Genomic DNA, 21,110 nt, shown 5'->3' with positions numbered 1-21,110 from the left:
AATTGCTGGAAATCCGAGCAGCACACACAAATTGCTGGAAATCCGAGCAGCACACACAAGATGCTGGAAGAAGTCAGCAGGCCAGGCAGCGTGGAGAAAGAGTGCAGTCGACGTTTTGGGCCGAACCTCTTCGGCAGGCGGTCCTGCTGAGCCCCTCCCTCATTTTGTGTGTATGTGTGTGAGACCTCACTCAATTTCACCTGCCCCATCACTGAAATGTTCCCACAGCCAATAGACTCACTTTCAAGGACTCTTCACCTCGTTCTCAATATTTATTGCTTATTTATTTAATATTATTTCTTATTGTATTTGCACAGTTTGTTGTCTTCTGCACTCTGGTTGAACGCCCGAGTCTCTTGTTGATTGTGTTATGGTTATTACTGTATTGTGGATTTCTTGAGTATGCCTGCAAGAAAATGAATCTCAGGGTTGTCAATGGTGACATGTATGTACTTAAATTTAAAAAAAAATTTACTCTGACCCTCTGAGTCCCGACAGCGGATTGTTCCTTGATCATTGATATCGTCGAGTTGTTTGAAATGAAAAAGAGCAAGAGAGAGAGTTTTTGGTCAGGTCGCAAGTACTTTTACCCAGGACGTGTATCCATTTTGGTAACCTGTAATTGAGCAGCCATGTCCAGTTCAGGGGCGACGCAGCAATTCGGTGGTTAGTGTTTACGGTGCCAGAGATCGGGGTTCAGTTCCCGCCGCTGTTTGTAAGGAGTTTGTACGCTCTCCCCGTGACGGGCGTCCGTTTCCGGCGGGTCTGTAAGTTGTGGGCTGGCCACATCGGCGCCGGGAGAGCGCGAAGGTCGTGTAGCCGCCTCGGACCGTCTTCGGGCTGCGTTGGCCGTTGATTGAACGATGCCTTTCGCTGGATGCATCCGTGACAAATAAAAGCTAATCTTCAAAGTCAGGCACACCAGAAATAAAATCAGCGAGGGGAAAGCTGTTGATGGGATCACTGAGCCACAGGCACGAAATGCTGGAGGAACTCGGCACGCCAGGCAGCATCTGTGGAAGAAGAGCGAGCAGACGACGCTTCGGGCTGGGACCCTTTGGCGGGACGTTGGTTTCGGCCCGAGACATCGACTGTTTACTCTCCTCCACACGCGCTGCCTGGCCTGCTGAGTTCCTCCGGCATTTTGTCTGGACTTCCAGCGTCTGCAGGTTCTCTCGGGTCTGCAGTGAGCTCACAAGTGCTTTTCCCTGTTTTTGAAATTTATCTTAGAGGTACAGCGCAGACCTGCTCAGCAACCCAGCGACCTAAGCCCCCGCCTAATCGCGGGACAGTTGACGGTGACCGATTCCAGCCGCCCAGCCGGTGCGTCTTCGGGCCGTGGGAGGAAACCCACGCGGCTCACGGAGGGAGAGAGTGGAAACTTCCTTATGGGTGACCCCGAACTTCAGTGACCCGAGCTGTAAGGAGCCGCTAACAGTTAGCTGGGCGTGCGGGTTACAACTCCCGCCGCTGTCCGCGCGGAGCTCGCACGCTCTCCGGTTTCCTTCCGCCTTCCAAAGACGTGCGGGTCAGGGTTCGTAAGTTGCGGGCGTGCACGCTGGGGGTAGACCGCGTCGGACTGGGTTGCCCATCGACGCAGACAACACAGCGCGCCTTACCTGTACCTGTGACGAGTAAAGGTAGTCTCTCAATCTTTTTAAACAGTGTCGACTAATTTGAAATAGAGCGAGGGAGATCTTTTTGGTCGGACCACAAGTACTTAACCTAGAATCTCTGAGCATTTTGGTTACCAGCGTACGCAGAGAAGCAGAGTCCTAGGACTTGGCGAGGGGCCGGCTCCTGGCTTGTAATCAATGGCCGCCAGCGAGGTCCCGTGCCCGGTTTAGAAGTCACTTCTCCTGGAGTTTCAGCTGCTGGAAGGCAGCCTTGAAGTTGAACTCCCTGATGGGCGGCCCGTGCGCCGCGATCCTGAGCAGGTCCCCGAGCCGCTCGGCGGTCAGCGAGCGGCCCAGCCTGTTCCGCAGCGCCTGCTCCCTGCCGAGCAGGGCCCCCAGCTGGTCGGTGGGGGTGGGCAGGCTGAGGAAGCGCTCGGCCAGCGAGCCCGCCACCGGGAAGGTGAGCCTCTGGCCGAGGGCCAGCCGGCAGACGTCGCGGACGCTGCCAAGGGGGCGGACGCCCGGCCGGGACTCCACGAAGTCCAGGAAGCCGACCAGCTCCTGCCGGCAGCTCATCTCGAAGTGCTCCCCCTCGCCCAGGCCCGACAGGTAGCCGGTCAGGGTGTGGACGTGCCGGGTCTTGGAGTCCGGCGGCTGCGCGGGGTCGAAGACGGCCGTCATCGACGTCACCACGTCGGCGTCCCGGGCCTCCGAGAACCTGGCCCTCAGGTCCCGGGTGAGGCTGTCCAGGAAGGCAGCGCAGATGGCCTCCGCCTCCCGCCGCTGCCGGGACCCGTCTCTGATCGCCTGCCCCTGGAAGGTGAAGGGGCCGTCGGGCGGGAGGGCAGCCAGGAAGTGCTTCAGCGCCTCCCCGGCGCTGGGCTTGCTGATGGTGGTCACCGTCGACCTCAGCAGAGGGTGGACGATGGAGAAGTCGGGGTCCGGCCTCTGGCAGCTCCTGCCCAGGATGGAGAGCTGGTGCAGGACGTCCGCCAGGAGGTGGCTGCAGTGCAGGAACTTGTAGCTGCACAGGGCCTTCGCCAGCCCGGTGCCCCGGGCCGAGCCCCCGTCGCGGAGCAGACAGACGAGCCTGCCGAAGTCGCGGAGGACAGCGTCCACTGGAGCCCTTGCCGCCAGCCACTCGCAGGGGGAACCGTCCCCACCTGGCTCCTCCCAGTGGGCGAGGACCTCCCCCACAGCCCCCAGCTCGTCCCGGCCGCGGGGCAGCTCGGCCAGGTGCGTGTAGATGGAGCGGAGGATGTCCTGGTATTTCACCAGGTAGGGGATGGTGTCGGCCGCTGAGGCCCAGCTGAGGGTCAGCCTGTGGGCCAGGCAGCGGACGCAGAGCAGGCCGGGGACCCGGGCCCTCAGCTCGGCCTCCACGCCCTCCCGGCACTTGGCCGAGACGGCCGTCCCGTCGAGCGCCAGCCCGCACATCCGCCTGGAGTCCAGTCCCTTCTGGGCCAGCACCCGGATCAGCACGGCCACGACCTCCCGCGCCGCGGCCTCCCCCCGCAGCTCCTCCACCGACAGCAGGTAGGTCCGGGGCTCACGGGCTGCCCCGGCCTGCTCGAGCACCCGGAGATACAGGAACGCGCGGCGGTCCCGGGGCAGGTCGATCAGGACGCCGAAGCAGTTCAGCGCGCGCGCCCGCTCCAGGATTCCCTGCTCCAGCACGGCGGCGATGGCCCGCTGAAGCTCCTCGACCGGCCAGCGGCGCTGGCGGGCGCTCAGCTGGCCGGCCGGGTCCCCCAGGCCCTGGAGCAGGCACAGCTCGTTCAGGGCCCCCGCAGAGGAGCTGGGGATCATCTCCTTGGCCGCGAAGTAGGCGTTGCACAGGAGGGCGATGGTGGCGGCTTGCTCGGTCTTGTCGGTGCACCCCGCCGGGACTGCTGAGCACAGAGGCGGATCCTTCCTGCAGCTCTTCTCGCCTGGAGGTCAAAACAGAAAGGAAAGCCTGTTCAGTCTGAGGGCCAGAGAGATTCTGCCCCATGTTAGTCAGGGCTCACAGCTGAGCAGACTGTCCCGGTTAACGTAATGATTAATCTGTGAGGGGCACTTAGTGGCTCTGGGCCTGTCCTCGCTAGAGCTTAGAAGAATGACGGGGGCGGGTTTGGGATCCCACTCAGACCTATCAGATATTCAAAGTCTCAGGTGGAGTGGACAGGGAGAGGATGTTTCCTATAGTGGGGGGAGTCTAGGACCAGAGGACACAGATAGAGTGGATGTGGAGAGGATGTTTCCTATAGTGGGGGAGTCCAGGACCAGAGGACACAGATAGAGTGGATGTGGAGAGGATGTTTCCTACAGTGGGAGAGTCTAGGACCAGAGGGCACAGATAGAGTGGAGGTGGAGAGGATGTTTCCTATAGTGGGGGAGTCTAGGACCAGAGGACACATATAGAGTGGATGTGGAGAGGATGTTTCCTATAGTGAGGGAGTCTAGGACCAGAGGGCACAGATAGAGTGAATGTGGAGAGGATGTTTCCTATAGTGGGGGAGTCTAGGACCAGAGGACACAGATAGAGTGGATGTGGAGAGGATGTTTCCTATAGTGGGGGAGTCTAGGACCAGAGGACACAGATAGAGTAGATGTGGAGAGGATGTTTCCTATAGTGGGGGAGTCTAGGACCAGAGGACACAGATAGAGTGGATGTGGAGAGGATGTTTCCTACAGTGGGGGAGTCTAGGACCAGAGGGCACAGATAGAGTGGATGTGGAGAGGATGTTTCCTACAGTGGGGGAGTCTAGGACCAGAGGGCACAGATAGAGTGGATGTGGAGAGGATGTTTCCTACAGTGGGGGAGTCTAGGACCAGAGGGCACAGATAGAGTGGATGTGGAGAGGATGTTTCCTACAGTGGGGGAGTCTAGGACCAGAGGACACATATAGAGTGGATGTGGAGAGGATGTTTCCTGTAGTGGGGGAGTCTAGGACCAGAGGACACAGATAGAGTGGATGTGGAGAGGATGTTTCCTATAGTGGGGGAGTCTAGGACCAGAGGACACAGCCTCAGAAAAGATGGGCATCCATTAAAAATGGAGAAGAAGAAGAATTTCTTTAACCAGAGGGCGGTGAATCTGTTGAATTCATTGACACAAACGGCTGTGGGGGTCAAGTCATTGGGTGTTTTTAAAGCAGAGGTTGATAGGTTCTTGATTAATCCGGGTGTCAAAGATTGCGGGGAGAATGGGGTTCAGAGAGATAATAACTCAGCCGTGGTGGAACAGGCTCGATGGGCTGAATGGCCTTATGCAGACCTTTACCCAAGGATGAACATGTGTCGCCAGGTGCAGACTTTGTACTTTATAAAGTCAACACCACAAAAAGGCAGTGTCCATCATGAAGGACTCCCCACGACATGTGCTTTTCTTGTTCGGGTAGAGGTACAGGAGCCTGAAGACACACACTCAACGATTCAGGAACAGCTTCTTCCCCTTTGCCATCAGGGAGGAGGTACAGGAGCCTGAAGGCACACACTCAGCGATTCAGGAACAGCTTCTTCCCCTCTGCCATCAGAATCCCAATGGCCCCCATGAACACCATCTGAATATTTTGCTCTGTCTTCTTGTGCCTCCCCCTCCTCTCAGATGAGGCCTTTGGAGATTCTGTCGGCGTTTCTGTCGCTCTGTGTTTTTACAGGATGACGTTGCTGGTCCACATGCACTGCTCTCTGGCTTTTGCTGCCTGGCGGTTACTTCTGATTGTAGTTTATAATATATTTTTTAATGAATTGCACTATTCAGCTGTTGCAAACCAACAAACTTCCTGAAATACAGTACTGTGCAAAAATCTTGGGTAACTATATGTAGCGAGGGTGCCTAAGACTTTCACACACTGTACTGTAGTTATTTTATGTACCTCACGGCTGCAACAAATGAACAAATTTCATGACATATGTGAGTGATGATAAACTTGATTCTGATCTGGGTCTCTATTCTGGGCTGGGAGTGGGAAGGGGGCAGGGAAAAGGGGGAATTACGTTGGGTAAAGTGGAAGGGAGAGGGGAGGGAGGGACATACTGTAATGATCAGTAAACCAGCTGTTTGGAATCAGATGACCTTGCCTGGGGTCTCAGGACTGGGTGTGGCTGTACCCCACCCACCCCCCCGACCCCTGGCACTCCTCCTCTGCCACCTGTCCCACACCCCTCCCACGGCGCTCCACCCTCACCATTCCCAATATCTTAGCTCCCGCCAGATTTGCAAACTCGCTCTCCAATCCACGTTGACAAAGACAGTACGGTGCGAAAGTCTTGGGCGCCCTGGCTATCTATATGTGCCTCAGAGTTCCGTGCGGTGTGCACGTCAGTGATTACAGACCTGATTCTGATCTATCAGGTTTTCATTCCCACGTAACGTCAGACTGTGAGATCGGTCGGGGACTGAAAAGGGGTTTTTATGGACATCAGAGCCAAACATGGCGGCTGGTTGGTCGGCCAAAGAGCTTCAGTTTGCTTATGTAAGAGGATCGAAATTCTGTCTACTCACACGTTGGTAAAATATAGCGGTCACTTGCAAACCTACTCCTTAATGCAAATATCAAACCAGCCAATCGTGAGGTAGCAACTCTATGTGTAAAAGCACGCAGGCATGGTCAAGAGGTTCAGCTGTTGATCTTACGTGACTTTGGCCGTGGAAAGATTGTTGGTGCCGGACGGGGTGGTTTGAGTATCTCAGAAACTGCTCATCTAGGATTTTCACGCACAGCAATCTCTAGAGTTTAGAGTGGTGCGAAAAGCAACGAAAATTTTTTAAAATCCAGTGAGCGGCAGTTCTGTGGGTGAAGACGCCTCGTTGATGAGAGAGGTCAATGGATAATGGCCGGCTGACAGGAAGGTGACAGTAACTTAAATCACCGCACGCAACGACAGCGGTGAGCATCTCTGAACGCACGCCAGGTCGAACTTTGAAGCGGACGGGCTGCAGCAGCAGAAGACCATGAAGCTACACTCAGTGGCCACGTTATTAAGTGCAGGAGGTACCTGGTACAAACAGACAACACTCATCGTAACTTGGCTACGTGAGAATACCTTTGCAGGACTGGTTTCTGTCCTCGAACGCGGAATCATCCCACATCTGCCCTCTGCATCGGTCGTGGGATAGTTCTTCCGGCGGCTCGTACAAGCCTCGTAAAGGGCATTGAGACCCTAGCTGCTGAAGAGCTTGTGTGTGCGTTCGCTCCCCTAGAAGAGAGAGAGTGGCACAAGACGTGGAGGTTGTTAACGCGGGAGATTCTGTGGCACGCACGCAAAATGGTGGAGGAGCTCGGCAGGTCCTGGCAGTATCAGTGGAGAGGAATAAACAGTCGATGTTTCGGACAGGGAGCCTTAATCAGGACTCTGCCCGAAACCTCAACCGATTATTCCTCTCCGTAGATGCTGCCTGACCTGCTTGAACTCATTCGTTTGTTTCTTATGCGCTGAGCCGTATGACGTGGACGATCACGGTCTTTCCACGACCGTGATTGTTCTTGGCAAATTTTTCCATGGAAGTGGTTTGCCGTCCCCTTCTTCTGGGGCAGTGCACTTACCAGACGGGTCAGTCACCCCCAGCCTTTCGTAGGGAAAGGTCAAATAAGACTGAGGGGGAGATTTGACAGAGGTGTACAAAATTATAAGTGGTATAGATGGGGCTTTCTCCGCTAGAACTAGAGGTCATGGGTTAAGGGTGAAAGGTGAAAAGTTCAAAGGGAACTTGAGGGGAAATGTCTTTACCTGGGGCAGACGTTCACCTTCTTTTCTACGCTATAGAGCATCGACCAAGGGGTCCGTGGACCCCTGACTGAGAGGGTGGTGCAAGTGTGGACCAAGCTGTCAGCTGAAGTGGTGGACGAGGGCTCTATTGTAACTCTTTTAAGAGAAGTTTAAGGTTAGGGAGGGCTGTGGTCCGAGAGCAGAAGACCAGTCAGAACGGACTGGAAGGGCCGAAGGGCCTGGCTCTTTGCAGTGGAGGTCTACGAACACGGCTGTGGCATAGAAACAGGTCCTGGGCCCAGCGTGTCTCTGTGATCCTCTATCTATACTAATCCCACCCATCTGCAGTAATTACACTGAAAGCCCTATACCGCAGTCGGGACTAAGCTCTGCCACTGGGGGTGGGGGGTGGTGTTCGATTTTACCTCCACAGAAGGGCTCTTCGTGCTTGACTTGAGCTGCAGCCTGACTGGTAGGGTCCTGCTTCACCGAGGCCTCATCGGATGAGGTGTCCGACGTGTCCGAGACAAACTCCCGCTGGTCTGTGGGAAGGGGGGGGGGGTGGGGGGTAGAAAAGGGACCGTGAGCGCCCAGTGGGTTCGAACCTCATTTTTTTTTTTAAACAAGTTGTTTTTATGAGTTCACCGATTGATCGCTTAAAACAAAGCTCGGCAAGCCGGGCAGCATCTGCGGTGGAGGATAAACTGTCAGCATCTCGGGCTGAATGGCCTCGGCCCAGAACGTCGACCGCTGCTTCCTTCCTGTCGATGCGACCGGACCGGCTGGAGGCCCTCCTGCGCGTCGGCCTGGATTTCTGGTGTCTGCAGAATCTCTCGTGGGCAGTCAGGACTCATTTGCGGAACTAAATGTGCCTTTTGGAAGTAACAGACACACAAAGTGCCGGTGGGACGCAGCAGGCCAGGTAGCATCTACAGGGAGAAGCGCTGTCGACGTTTCGGGCCGAGACCCGTCGACAGCGCTTCTCCCTATAGACGCTGCCTGGCCTGCTGCGTTCCACCAGCATTTTGTGTGTGTTGCTTGAACTTACTGCATCTGCAGATTTCCTCGTGTGTGCCTTTTGAAAGGTTTGTTCCACACAACAGGCTTCGGGATCAATGCTGGCTCGTTTTATGTCAAAAATAGACAAATCACAACCAACTTTAATATCGCTAGCGTAGGTCGTAAAATTTGTTGTTATGCGCCAGCCGTACCTAATAATAAAGTTCAAATTGTAATTTTACCTAAATATATATATAATATAATTTTATATAAATATATAAAATTGTAAATATATATAAATAAAATTAAATTGAAATCAATTTGAACGATATTGAATCTTGTAAACAAACCATGAGAATTAACAAACAGGAGAAATTCTGCCGTTGCTGGAAATCCAAAGCAAGACACACACACAACGCTAGAGGGACTCAGCGGGCCAGGCAGCGTCTACGGAGATGAAAGAACAGTCTGAGACCCTTCATCAGGACTGGAAGGGAAGGGGGGTGGGGGGGGCGGGAGAGGCCAGAATAAGAAGGTGATGGGGGAGAGAGTGCAACCTTAGAAGGTGATGGGTTAAGCGAGAAGTTGGGCAAGGTAAAGGGCTGACAAAGGAAGGAATCTGATAGGGGAGGAGAGTGGACCCAGGAAGCACCAGAGGGAGGTGATAGGTAGGTGAGAAGAAGTGAAAGGATGAGAGGGGAGTTGGGATGGAAAAAGAGAGGAGGTTGAAGTGGCAGGCGGGGGGGGGGGGGGGCGCTCATCGTGCCAGCAGAGGAGACCACGGGCCGACGTGTCGGAGTAGAACATAGAAAGGTACAGCGCAGTACAGGCCCTTCGGCCCACACTGTTGTGCCAACCCTCAAACCCTGCCTCCCATATAACTCCCCACCTTAAATTCCTCCATATGCCTGTCTAGTAGTCTCTTAAACTTCACTAGTGTATCTGCCTCCACCACTGACTCAGGCAGTGCATTCCACACACCAACCACTCTCTGAGTGAAAAACCTTCCTCTAATATCCCCCTTGAACTTCCCTCCCCTCATCTTAAAGCCATGTCCTCTTGTACTGAGCAGTGGTGCCCTAGGGAAGAGGCGCTGGCTGTCTACTCTGTCTATTCCTCTTAATATCTTGTATACCTCTATCATGTCTCCTCTCATCCTCCGTCTCTCCCGAGAGTAAAGCCCTAGTCCCCTTTCCTGATCATAATGCATACTCTCTAAACCAGGCAGCATCCTGGTAAATCTCCTGTGTACCCTTTCCAATGCTTCCACATCCTTCCTGTAGTGAGGCGACCAGAACTGGACACAGTACTCCCAAGTGTGGCCTAACCAGAGTTTTATAGAGCTGCATTTAGGGAATTAAAGTGGTCGGCCACCGGGAAGCCCAGCCTGTTGCGGGCGGGGCCGTGGGTTGCCGAAACTATGCCAGGTCTTGCAGAGGAGGTCTCCAGAAGCGGTAGGCGGATTGGCGGGTGAAGTGTGGCCTCGCTTCCTGGGAGTGTGGCCTCGCTTCCTGGGAGTGTTTGGGTGGAGGAATTGAAGGGGGCTGCGGCTGGGGGGGAATCATGGAGCGAGCGAACCCCTGTGGAAGCAGAGAGATGGGGACGGGTCTGGTGGTAAGATCCCGCTGAAGGTGGGGGAAGTTGCTGGGGTAAGATGTGTTAGATACCTGGGCTTGTGGGGTGGTAGGCGAGGACGAGAGGAACTCCATCCCGGGCAATATCAGCAGGAAAATGGGGTGAGGGCAAATCTCCGGGGAGTGGATGAGATACGGTCGGTCGTGCCTTCTCTGAGGAAAGAGGACATTTCTGATATTAAGCCTCATCCTGGGAAGAGGTGTGGCGGAGGAACTGAGAGAAGCGACAGGGTTGGGAAGAGGACGCGGGAGTCAGCGGGCTTATACCGGCCGGCAGCAGACAGCCTGTCTCAGGAGATGGAGACGGGGGGATCGAGCGGAGGGAGAGAGGATTCAGAAATGGGCCACTAAGCAGAAATTATACCTGTTTACACACACAACAACACTCAAAAAAACAATTTAGAACCAGGAAAAAACACCGTCGGGAAAAGTGGTAGGAGTGCTGTGACTGCAGTTAATATCTTTAAAAGCTGATACTTGAACCCCACCGCGCTCTGCTATCAGTTTGTTATCTGATTAGAGCGGATAACGAGGGCACTCTAGCAAAGGCAAATCGCATTCTGTATTCCCCTCCTCCAACCCTTACTTTCCGATCGCTGTCGTCTTTCGCCTTGTGTCTCTGACACTTCAGCCGAGAGTTTCAGAGAAACCAGTCAGCTCTCTTTCTATTGATTTTGTCTTTGCAGTCAGACCGCAAGCTGTCTGGGGTGATGGATTTCACAGTTTCACCACCCACTGGCCGAAGGAATTTCTCCGCATCCCTGTTCTAAATGGGCATCCCACTGTCCTGAGGCTGTGTCCTCTGGTCCTAGACTCCCCACTATAGGAAACATCCTCTCCACATCCACTCTATCAGTGTCCTCTGGTCCTAGACTCCCCACTATAGGAAACATCCTCTCCACATCCACTCTATCTGTGTCCTCTGGTCCTAGACTTCCTAGACTCCCCCACTATAGGAAACATCCTCTCCACATCCACTCTATCTGTGTCCTCTGGTCCTAGACTCCCCACTATAGGAAACATCCTCTCCACATCCACTCTATCAGTGTCCTCTGGTCCTAGACTCCCCACTATAGGAAACATCCTCTCCACATCCACTCTATCTGTGTCCTCTGGTCCTAGACTCCCCACTATAGGAAACATCCTCTCCACATCCACTCTATCTGTGTCCTCTGGTCCTAGACTCCCCCGCTATAGGAAACATCCTCTCCACATCCACTCTATCTGTGTCCTCTGGTCCTAGACTCCCCCACTATAGGAAACATCCTCTCCACACCCACTCTATCTGTGTCCTCTGGTCCTAGACTCCCCCACTATAGGAAACATCCTCTCCACATCCACTCTGTTGAGACCTTTCACTATTCAATAGTTTTCAGTGAGATCCTCCCCACCCCCCCCCCCATCCTTCTAAAGTCCAGTGAGTCAGTGAGTACTGGCCCAGAGTCATCAGACTCATTGCAGGCATTAACCCTTCCCTTCCTGCAAGTATTCTCATAAACTTCCTCAGGACTGTTTCCAATGTCAGCATGTCCTTTCTTAGATAAGGGGCCCTGTAGTCCAAGTGCGGTCTCACCAGTGCCTCATAAATTCTCAGCGTTATGTCCTTGTATTGATAATCTCGACCTCTTGAAATGAAGCCTGCAGGCACACTCTCAATGATTCAGGAACAGCTTCTTCCCCTCTGCCAGCAGGGAGGAGGTACAGGAGACTGAAGACACACACTCAACGATTCAGGAACAGCTTCTTCCCCTCTGCCACCAGGGAGGAGGTACAGGATCCTGAAGACACACACTCAACGATTCAGGAACAGCTTCTTCCCCTCTGCCATCAGGGAGGAGGTACAGGAGCCTGAAGACAAACACTCAACGATTCAGGAACAGCTTCGTCCCCTCTGCCATCAGGGAGGAGGTACAGGAGCCTGAAGGCACACACTCAACGATTCAGGAACAGCTTCTTCCCCTCTGCCATCAGGGAGGAGGTACAGGAGCCTGAAGGCACACACTCAGCGATTCAGGAACAGCTTCTTCCCCTCTGCCATCAGGGAGGAGGTACAGGAGCCTGAAGGCACACACTCAACGATTCAGGAACAGCTTCTTCCCCTCTGCCATCAGGGAGGAGGTACAGGAGCCTGAAGACACACACTCAACGATTCAGGAACAGCTTCTCCCCCTCTGCCATCAGATTCCTGAATGGGCATCGAACCTGCAAGTTAAACTTCAGGGAGTCCTGCCCAAGGGCCTCCCAAGTCCCCCCGCACCTCTAATTTCGGAATTTTCTCCCTGTTTAGAAAGTTGTCTGCACCTTTATTGGTTCTACCAAACTGCGTGACCGTACTCTTCCCGAACCTGCCACTTCTTTGCCCCATTCTCCCGACCTGTCCACGTCCGACCGCAGACTCACTGCCTGTCTTCGTGTCGCCCTCAAGCGTGGCCTCAAAGCCATCAATTCTGCCGCCCAGTTCCTTGACGTGTAAGTGTCGATAAGCTCTTCCCAATGTGCAGGAGCTCGACCTGCCCTTGGAACCACCGCTAGACCGATTTGGATGGAAAGCAGAAGGCTGGACTGCTTGTCAGTCAGGACCACCCCACCCCTGGCATCAGGAGACCGGTCCGTGTACGATTTACCGCGTGAGGGCTCACCAAACTAGTCTCACTGGAAGCCCTGCCAGTTACGGATCTTCTCAGACTCAGAAAACATGTCGCTTCCCCCAGCCGTCAGCGCCCGCCAATTTAATCCACCCCGCCACCATTAACACCTGCACCTCTCCACAGCCCCTCAGCACCCTTCGCCCCACCCCCTCACTCTGCCCTGCTTCCGGATTGTTCGTCCCGCTCTCGTAAATCCCGAGAACCTGAGAGGAAGAGTCCCAGGAACGTGAGTCCTTGGGTTGTGGGAACAGTTCGGTGAGTGAAGTTATCCCCTCTGGTTCGCGAGCCCAGTGGTTAAGGGGGTAATAACTGTCCCTTAACATGGTGGTGTGGGTCCTGAGGCTCCTGCACCTCCTTCCAGATGGTTGAGGGGTAATTACTGTTCCTGAACCTGGCGGTGTGGGTCCTGAGGCTCCTGCACCTCCTTCCAGATGGTTGAGGGGTAATAACTGTTCCTGAACCTGGCGGTGTGGGTCCGGAGGTTCCTGTAACTCCTCCCAGATGGTTGAGGGGTAATTACTGTTCCTGAACCTGGTGGTGTGGGTCCTGAGGCTCCTGTACCTTCCTGATGGTTGAGGGGTAATAACTGTTCCTGAACCTGGTGGTGTGGGTCATGAGGCTCCTGTACATCCTTCCTGATGGTTGAGGGGTGATAACTGTTCCTGAACCTGGTGGTGTGGGTCATAAGGCTCCTGTACCTCCTCCCTGATGGTTGAGGGGTGATATAACATATAACCATATATAACAATCACAGCACGGAAACAGGCCATCTCGGCCCTTCTAGTCCGTGCTGAATGCTTACTCTCACCTAGTCCCACCGACCTGCACTCAGCCCATAACCCTCCATTCCTTTCCTGTCCATATACCTATCCACATTTACTTCAAATGACAATACCGAACCTGCCTCTACCACTTCCACTGGAAGCTCATTCCACACAGCTACCGCTCTCTGAGTAAAGAAGTTCCCCCTCGTGTTACCCTTAAACTTTTGCCCCCTAAGTCTCAACTCGTGTCCTGTTGTTTGAATCTCCCCTACTCTCAATGGAAAAAGCCTATCCATGTCAACTCTATCTATCCCCCTCATAATTTTAAATACCTCTATCAAGTCCCCCCTCAGCCTTCTACGCTTCAAAGAATAAAGACCTACCTTGTTCAACCTTTCTCTGTAATTTAGGTGCTGAAACCCAGGTAACATTCTAGTAAATCTCTGTACTCTCTCTATTTTGTTGACATCTTTCCTCACCAATACCTTGTACAATTTTAACATTTTTTTTCCCTCAACCTGGTGGTGTGGGTCCTGAGGCTCCTGTACCACCTTCCTGATGGTTGAGGGGTAATAACTGTTCCTGAACCTGGTGGTGTGGGTCCTGAGGCTCCTGTACCTCCTTCCTGATAGTTGAGGGATAATAACTGTTCCTGAAGTTGGTGGTGTGGGTCCTGAGGCTCCTGTACCACCTTCCTGATGGTTGAGGGGTAATAACTGTTCCTGAACTTGGTGGTGTGGGTCCTGAGGCTCCTGTACCACCTTCCTGATGGTTGAGGGGTAATAACTGTTCCTGAACCTGGTGGTGTGGGTCCTGAGGCTCCTGTACCTCCTTCCTGATAGTTGAGGGGTAATAACTGTTCCTGAAGTTGGTGGTGTGGGTCCTGAGGCTCCTGTACCACCTTCCTGATGGTTGAGGGGTAATAACTGTTCCTGAACTTGGTGGTGTGGGTCCTGGGGCTCCTGTACCTCCTTCCTGATGGTTGAGGGGTAATAACTGTTCCTGAAGTTGGTGGTGTGGGTCCTGAGGCTCCTGTACCACCTTCCTGATGGTTGAGGGGTAATAACTGTTCCTGAACCTGGTGGTGTGGGTCCTGAGGCTCCTGTATCTCCTTCCTGAGGTGAGAAGAGAGCATGACCTGGCTGGTGGGGGTCCCTGATGATGGCGGCTGCTTTCCTGTGGCAGCGTTTCATGTCAATGTGCTGAAATGGTTGGGAGGGCTTTACCCGTGATGGACTGGGCCGAATCCACTACACTTTGTCAGACTTTACATCTTACCTTCGGAACTACCATCAAGCCCAAGGTTAATGTTTATTGAGAAACATGCAGTGTGCTGGAGGTAATTCAGCAGGTCAGGCAGCATAAAGATCTGTCTTTTTGGCCGAGACCCTTTGTTGGGACGTCGTTGTTTGTTCAGCTCCCCCCATAGATGCTGCCTGACCTGCCGAGTCCCTCCACCATTTTGTGTGGGTTGTTCGAGGTGTCCACCACCTCCAGGATCTGCAATTACGATATTTCTGGTTATTGCCAAAACGCTAGAGGAGCCCAGCAGTTTCTGTGGAATTGAATTGCCAATCACCGTCTCGGTCTGAGACATGGACTGTTTATTCCCATCCATCGCTGCTGAGCTCCTCAGGAGGCACAGCCCGATTTTGCCGTGCATCTCCCTAAGCGGGAAGTCGTACCTTTGTAAGACTGATAGGTGTAGTCGTGAGTGTCCCTCTCTGCCTTGAATCTTTCTGCCCTATTCCAGGCGCTTCCGTGCGATGTTCCAGGCGCCTCCTGCTGTCCTCTCAGGTCCAGAGGTGCTGGGGACAAACAAGCCCAACACTCTCGTCAGATAGCAGCCCCGCGCGCTCGCGTACGAAATCCGCAGCTCGCCTCGCAGCGGCCCGGCAGCTCCGGTCACCTGCCCGCAGCCCCGTTCTTGGGTTGAAGATTCGACCGACGCGGGAGATCCCGCAGGTGCTGGAAGCCCGGAGCTGCACGCGCAGAGTGGAGGAGGCGCTCAGCGGGTCGGGCAGCGCCTGCGGAGAAGCGCGGAGAGTCGACTTCTCGTGCCGGTTTCGTGCATTCACCTCCACTCCCCTCTCCACTGTGCTGTTCATTTTCATTCGTGCCCGCGTAAGACACTGAGGCCGATCACACAGGCACAAGAGATTCTGTGGGTGCTGGAAATCCAGAGCAACACACACACACACACACACGTAAAATACCGGAGGAACTCAGCAGGTCAGGCAGCATCTGTGGAAATGAAAAAATAGTCGGCGTTTCGGGCCGAAACCCTTCATCAGAACTGGAAAAGGTGGAGTAATTCCTCTCCCTAGACGCTGCCTGACCTTCTCGGTTCCTCCAGCATTTTGTGTGCCTTACGCTGGATTCATTGTCTTCATCAGGACTGAAGGACGGAGGAGTCCCGGCGAAGGGTCTCGGCCCGCAATGTCAGCTCCTTGTTCTTTTCCCTAGCTGCTGCCTGAGCCGCTGGGTTCCTCCAGCATTTTGTGTGTGTTGCTCAAAGGGGAACATTCAACATTGCTGTCACTCTTTGGAACACGAGAGCGAAATGAATTATTACTCCCAATCTGTGGCAGCATTAAAAAAGAAACACACACAATAAGCATAAAGGACATCATTTAAAAAAACAAGAAATGTAAATTATATAAAAGTCATCAATATAATTATATTGCAGGTGTGCGCCGCTTAACGTCCATTTGGACAACGTCCGATCGCATACACGTCCGTAGTCCTGTTCGGAGAACGTGACGTAGCGGACGTAACCAATCTGGTGTATCGCGCGTCTCTTGAGTGTAGTAGTGTTATCTCTCTGTGTAATTTTCTTTGGAAAATATGACAGTAAAGTGCATCATGGCTTCCAAACGCAGCAAAACCACTCCCCGTGGTAGCAGCAGCAAGAGGCAAAGGAAAAGTATTGATTTGGAAGTGAAACAGAAGGTTATTAAACAATATGAAGGTGGAAAACCAGTGAATGCTATTGCCCGAAAATGCGAGAGGGACCTATATCGTATATGGAGAAATTGCGAATGACGTGGATTGAGAACCAAACACAAAAGGTAATCTCTCTCAGCACGCTGACGATCACTGCTAAGGCATGGAGCTTGTTCGAAATGCTTAAAGAGAAAGCGGAACCAGACAACGATATCGAGTTTGGTGCTACTCTATATAGGTTTGCATGAGTACATAATATGGTGTTCGCATAATGTCCGATTTCTCGGAACGTATCTTGGATGTTAAGCGACGCATACCTGTATAGAATTGCTTCATAAATTATATAAAACACAGTGTGCAAGTGACTGTCCGATACATAGACTGATTGAACATTTTTAGGGTGTTTTTGGGGGGTTAACTTCGACAACTGACTACAGCCACCAATCTTCAGATCTGAATATGGACAGTAGATCAAATTTAAAGTGCAGCCCTGAACGATGGGTTCCTAAGGGCCGTGAACCACAGTGTAACTGGACGGACCTGACCATGCTGATTTAAATTCATTATTTGCGGGTGTCACTCGGGTTTCCGTAGCGCAGGTGCGAAGCAGGAGCTGTGAAGGTTGTGGTGTAGTTTCAAAGAAAGCGTTGTAGATGCATTGTAAATATGGAATTGTCCTGAACCTTCAGCACACAGAACGCTGTGTAGTGTTGGGTCGGGCCAGGCCTGTTTCCTCCGAGAGGGTTCTCAGTGTGACGCCTGCTCTGTCTCATTTTGACGTTTAAAGAGACTCCTCCTCCCGGGTGACTTTGTCCACATGGCAACGTAGAGGAAGTGCCGCTTTGGTGAAGCGCACGGAGTGTTGGTGGGGGGTGGGGTGCTGTTGCCCGTGTGGTCTTCGCACTTTCTCCCTGATTGCATGGGTTCTCCCGGGTTTCTCCCACATCCCATAAGCCTTAGGAGCAGAATTGGACCCATTCAGCTCCTACGTTCTACATCTGAAAAGACTTTTACTATCCTCTTCGATATTATCGGCTAGCTTACCTTCACTATTTCATCTCTTCCCTTCCCTGTGGCTTTCTGTTGGTTTTCCCAGTCCCCTAACTTCCACTGATTTTTGCTTCAATAACTTTTGCTTTTATATCTTCCTTGCCGCGGCTGGCTCAGCGTCCATTTTGAAAACCTCTTCATCCTGCGCTTTCCGAATTGCCCCCAGAAACATTAGCCATTCCTGCTCTATCATCAGCCCACTGTATACGGTTCAGACTGTAATTTAGTCTTTATTATGCATTCCCCTGTACTGCCGCAGCAGAACAACACATTTCACGATATTAAGCCTGAATTTCATTCTTTTGCGCATTTTTCACAGCACTGAAGGAGGGCATTGAGCCTCTCTCGGCTCTGTGAACCCAATTCAACCTGCCACTGATCTCCCTGTACCCCGTTCTCGCTCAAACGCCCGTGGACCTCCCCCCCCCCAACCTCCCGCTGTCCGCCCACAGGAGCTAACTAACACAACGGCATCCCTCAGAGGCCTCGTAAGGCACTGGTCAGACCGCAGCTGGGAGTACCGCAGTTCCGCTCCGGGCCCCTTATCCACAAAACTACATGCTGGCATTGGAGAGGGTCCAGAGGAGATTCACGAGGGTGATCCCGGGATTGAAAGGGTTAATGTATGAGGAGCATTTGATGGCTCTGGGCCTGAACTCACTGGAGTTTATGAGGAGGAGAGGGGGATCTCATTGAAACCTATCAAATAATGAAAGGCCTAGATAGAGTGGATGTGGAGAGGATGTTTCCTATAGTGGGGGAGTCTCGGACCAGAGGACACAGATAGAGTGGATGTGGAGAGGATGTTTCCTATAGTGGGGGAGTCTAGGACCAGAGGACACAGATAGAGTGGATGTGGAGAGGATGTTTCCTATAACGGGGGAGTCTAGGACCAGAGGGCATTGTTAGAGTGGATGTGGAGAGGATGTTTCCTATAACGGGGGAGTCTAGGACCAGAGGGCATTGTTAGAGTGGATGTGGATCCTACAGCGGGTGTGCCTGCATTAAGTACATCAAGGTAGTTAATGTACCACCCACCTGTGTAAGACGGACAGCCGGGGCCTGACTGCGGGGGCAACCCCTCCTTCTTAACCCACTTTGGTCTGTGCTGAGTGGCTGCGGTCGGCTCTCCGGCGGGGCCTGCGGCTGGAATCTCATCTGAGGAGCTGTCAGACGACCCGGCCACTGCTGCTCGCCACTGGCCCCGCGGGAGGCCGGGCGTCGAAGGGAAGTGGGCGCCACCTGGAACGAGGAAATGCCCCTGGTAAGCAAGCGTATCGTGGGCGCAAAGCTTCAGCCAGCCTGGCCGAGCTGTGGCCTGAGCGAGACTTCGTTGCTAAAGCAACAGAGCATTAGTTAACATTGAAGCAAAGCTCCTTAATGTCCCGTGGACTCACTGTCCGGCATTCTACAATTCCTGTTCTCAGTTTTGTTCAATTTATCTATCTATTTAACATTGTTTCCTTCATTCATCTATCTATCTTTTTATAGAACATAGATATCTACAGCACATTACAGGCCCTTCGGCCCACAATGTTGTGCTGACCATGTAACCTACTCTAGAAACTGCCTAGAATTTCCCTGCCGCAGAGCCCTCTATTTTTCTAAGCTCCATGTACCTGTCTAAGAGGCTTTTAGAAGTCCCTATTGTACCGCTGCCAGCAGTGCATTCCACACACCCACCACTCTCTGCGTGGAAAGACTTACCCCTGACGTCCCCTCGGTACTTACTTCCAAGCAGCTTAAAGTTATGCCCCCTCGTGCTGGCCATTTCAGCCCTGGGAAAAAGCCTCTGACCATCCACACGATCAATGCCTCTCTTCATCTTGTACACCTCTATCAGGTCACCTCTCATCCTCCGTCGCTCCGAGGAGAAAAGGCCGAGTTCACTCAACCTGTTCTCATAAGGCACGCTCCCCAATCCAGGCAACATCCTCGTAAATCTCCTCTGCACCCTTTCTATGGCTTCCACATCCTTCCTGTAGTGAGGCGACCAGAACTGAGCACGGTACTCCAAGTGGGGTCTGACCAGGGTCCTATAAAGCTGCAACATTATCTCTCGGCTTTGAAACTCAATCCCATGATTGATGAAGGCCAATGCACCGTATGCCTTCTTAACCACAGAGTCAACCTGCACAGCTGCTTTGAGCGTCCTTTGGACTCGGACCTTAAAAGCCTCTTAAAAGACCCTATCGTTTCCTCCTCCACCACCTTTACCGGCAGCCCATTCCATGCACTCACCACTCTCTGCATAAAAAGCATACCCTTGACATCTCCTCTGTACCTGCTTACAAGCTATGCCCTCTCGTGTTAGCCATTTCAGCCCTGGGGAAAAGTCTCCGACTATCCACACGATCAATGCCTCTCATCACCTTATACGCCTCTATCAGGTCACCTCTCATCCTCCGTCGCTCCGAGGAGAAAAGGCCGAGTTCACTCAACCTATTCTCACAAGGCCCGCTCCCCGATCCAGGCGACGTCTCCTCTGCGCTCTCTCTATAGCAACCACATCCCGACTGCATTGAGGTGACCAGAACTGAACACCGTAGCCTTCTTTCTGTTTTTATTGATTCATTATGTGTTTGCACAGTCGGTCTTTCGCACATTGGTTACCTGTCAGACTCTGTATCTGGTTTTTCACCGGATCTATCACATTTCTCTGCTCTACCGTGAATGACAGCAGGAAAAAAAGAATTGGGTTTACCACCACCGGCACCCGTTGTGAGATCGGCTGTTTTGCCGCGGCAGTACATTGCAATACATAAAAGTAATTGAAAAATACTACAATTTACAATAAGTAATATATATTTAAAAAAAATAAATTAAATACGTAGTGGAATTGAATTGAAAATACACGTGGACTAAGATGTTTACTCTCCTCTGCTATCACCAGTGGGGTTGGGTCATCAGTTGATCTGCCACCTGTCTCCAGGAGCTTCGGCCCGCTCATGATCAGGACTCCCTCGAGGGCAAAGAGAGCAAATAAATAAAAGCGAATCTCAGGGTAGAATATGGTGACATATACATACTTGGATAATGAACTTAGTTTGAACTTCAAAGCCTGCTCGGGGTAATATCAGGATAACACTTGTTCGCATAAAGGGGAGCGGGTAATCCGGCGGTGCGAGAATGATCCCGGGGATTGAAAGGGTTAATGCAAGAGGTGCGTTCGATGGCTCTGGGCCTCTGCTGGCTGGAGTTTCGCAGAGAGACGGAGGGATCTCCCTATCGAATATTGAAAGGCCCAGATGGAGTGGATGTGGAGAGGATGTTTCCTATAGTGGGGGAGTCTAGGACCAGAGGACACAGATAGAGTGGATGTGGAGAGGATGTTTCCTATAGTGGGGGAGTCTAGGACCGGAGGACACAGATAGAGTGGATGTGGAGAGGATGTTTCCTATAGTGGGGGAGTCTAGGACCAGAGGACACAGATAGAGTGGATGTGGAGAGGATGTTTCCTATAGTGGGGGAGTCTAGGACCAGAGGACACAGATAGAGTGGATGTGGAGAGGATGTTTCCTATAGTGGGGGAGTCTAGGACCAGAGGGCACAGATAAAGTGGATGTGGAGAGGATGTTTCCTATAGTGGGGGAGTCTAGGACCAGAGACCACAGATAGAGTGGATGTGGAGAGGATGTTTCCGATAGTGGGAGAGTCTAGGACCAGAGGACACAGATAGAGTGGACGTGGAGAGGATGTTTCCTATAGTGGGGGAGTCTAGGACCAGAGGGCTCAGATAGAGTGGATGTGGAGAGGATG

At 52.7% G+C, this 21,110-nt stretch overlaps 2 protein-coding genes across 4 annotated transcripts in view; one reads left to right on the top strand and one right to left on the bottom strand.

The window, feature by feature from the left end:
• LOC140741522 (sorting nexin-11-like) overlaps nucleotides 1–21,110 on the top strand; it is an 84,210-nt gene that overhangs the window by 27,124 nt on the left and 35,976 nt on the right. The window lies entirely within an intron of this gene.
• The window catches only part of LOC140741521 (uncharacterized protein C17orf113-like), a 34,470-nt gene continuing 13,624 nt past the window's right edge, over nucleotides 265–21,110 (bottom strand). Inside the window, exons 2-6 of one of the 3 annotated variants that reach the window (XM_073071812.1) lie at nucleotides 18,390–18,593; nucleotides 15,041–15,163; nucleotides 7,736–7,852; nucleotides 6,648–6,800; nucleotides 265–3,547 (exon numbers count right to left, since the gene is read on the bottom strand). In XM_073071812.1, the coding sequence (XP_072927913.1) occupies nucleotides 1,851–3,547; nucleotides 6,648–6,800; nucleotides 7,736–7,852; nucleotides 15,041–15,163; nucleotides 18,390–18,593 (2,294 nt within the window). In that variant the 3' untranslated portion in view covers nucleotides 265–1,850. The remainder of the gene's footprint in view (nucleotides 3,548–6,647; nucleotides 6,801–7,735; nucleotides 7,853–15,040; nucleotides 15,164–18,389; nucleotides 18,594–21,110) is intronic. The other 2 variants (XM_073071813.1, XM_073071814.1) reach the window with 2 other exon arrangements.

Source organism: Hemitrygon akajei, chromosome 18, assembly GCF_048418815.1.
Source record: "Hemitrygon akajei chromosome 18, sHemAka1.3, whole genome shotgun sequence".
NCBI lineage: Eukaryota > Metazoa > Chordata > Chondrichthyes > Myliobatiformes > Dasyatidae > Hemitrygon > Hemitrygon akajei.
Note: the sequence above shows the minus strand (reverse complement) of the source record. Positions and strands in the feature narration are given on the sequence as shown.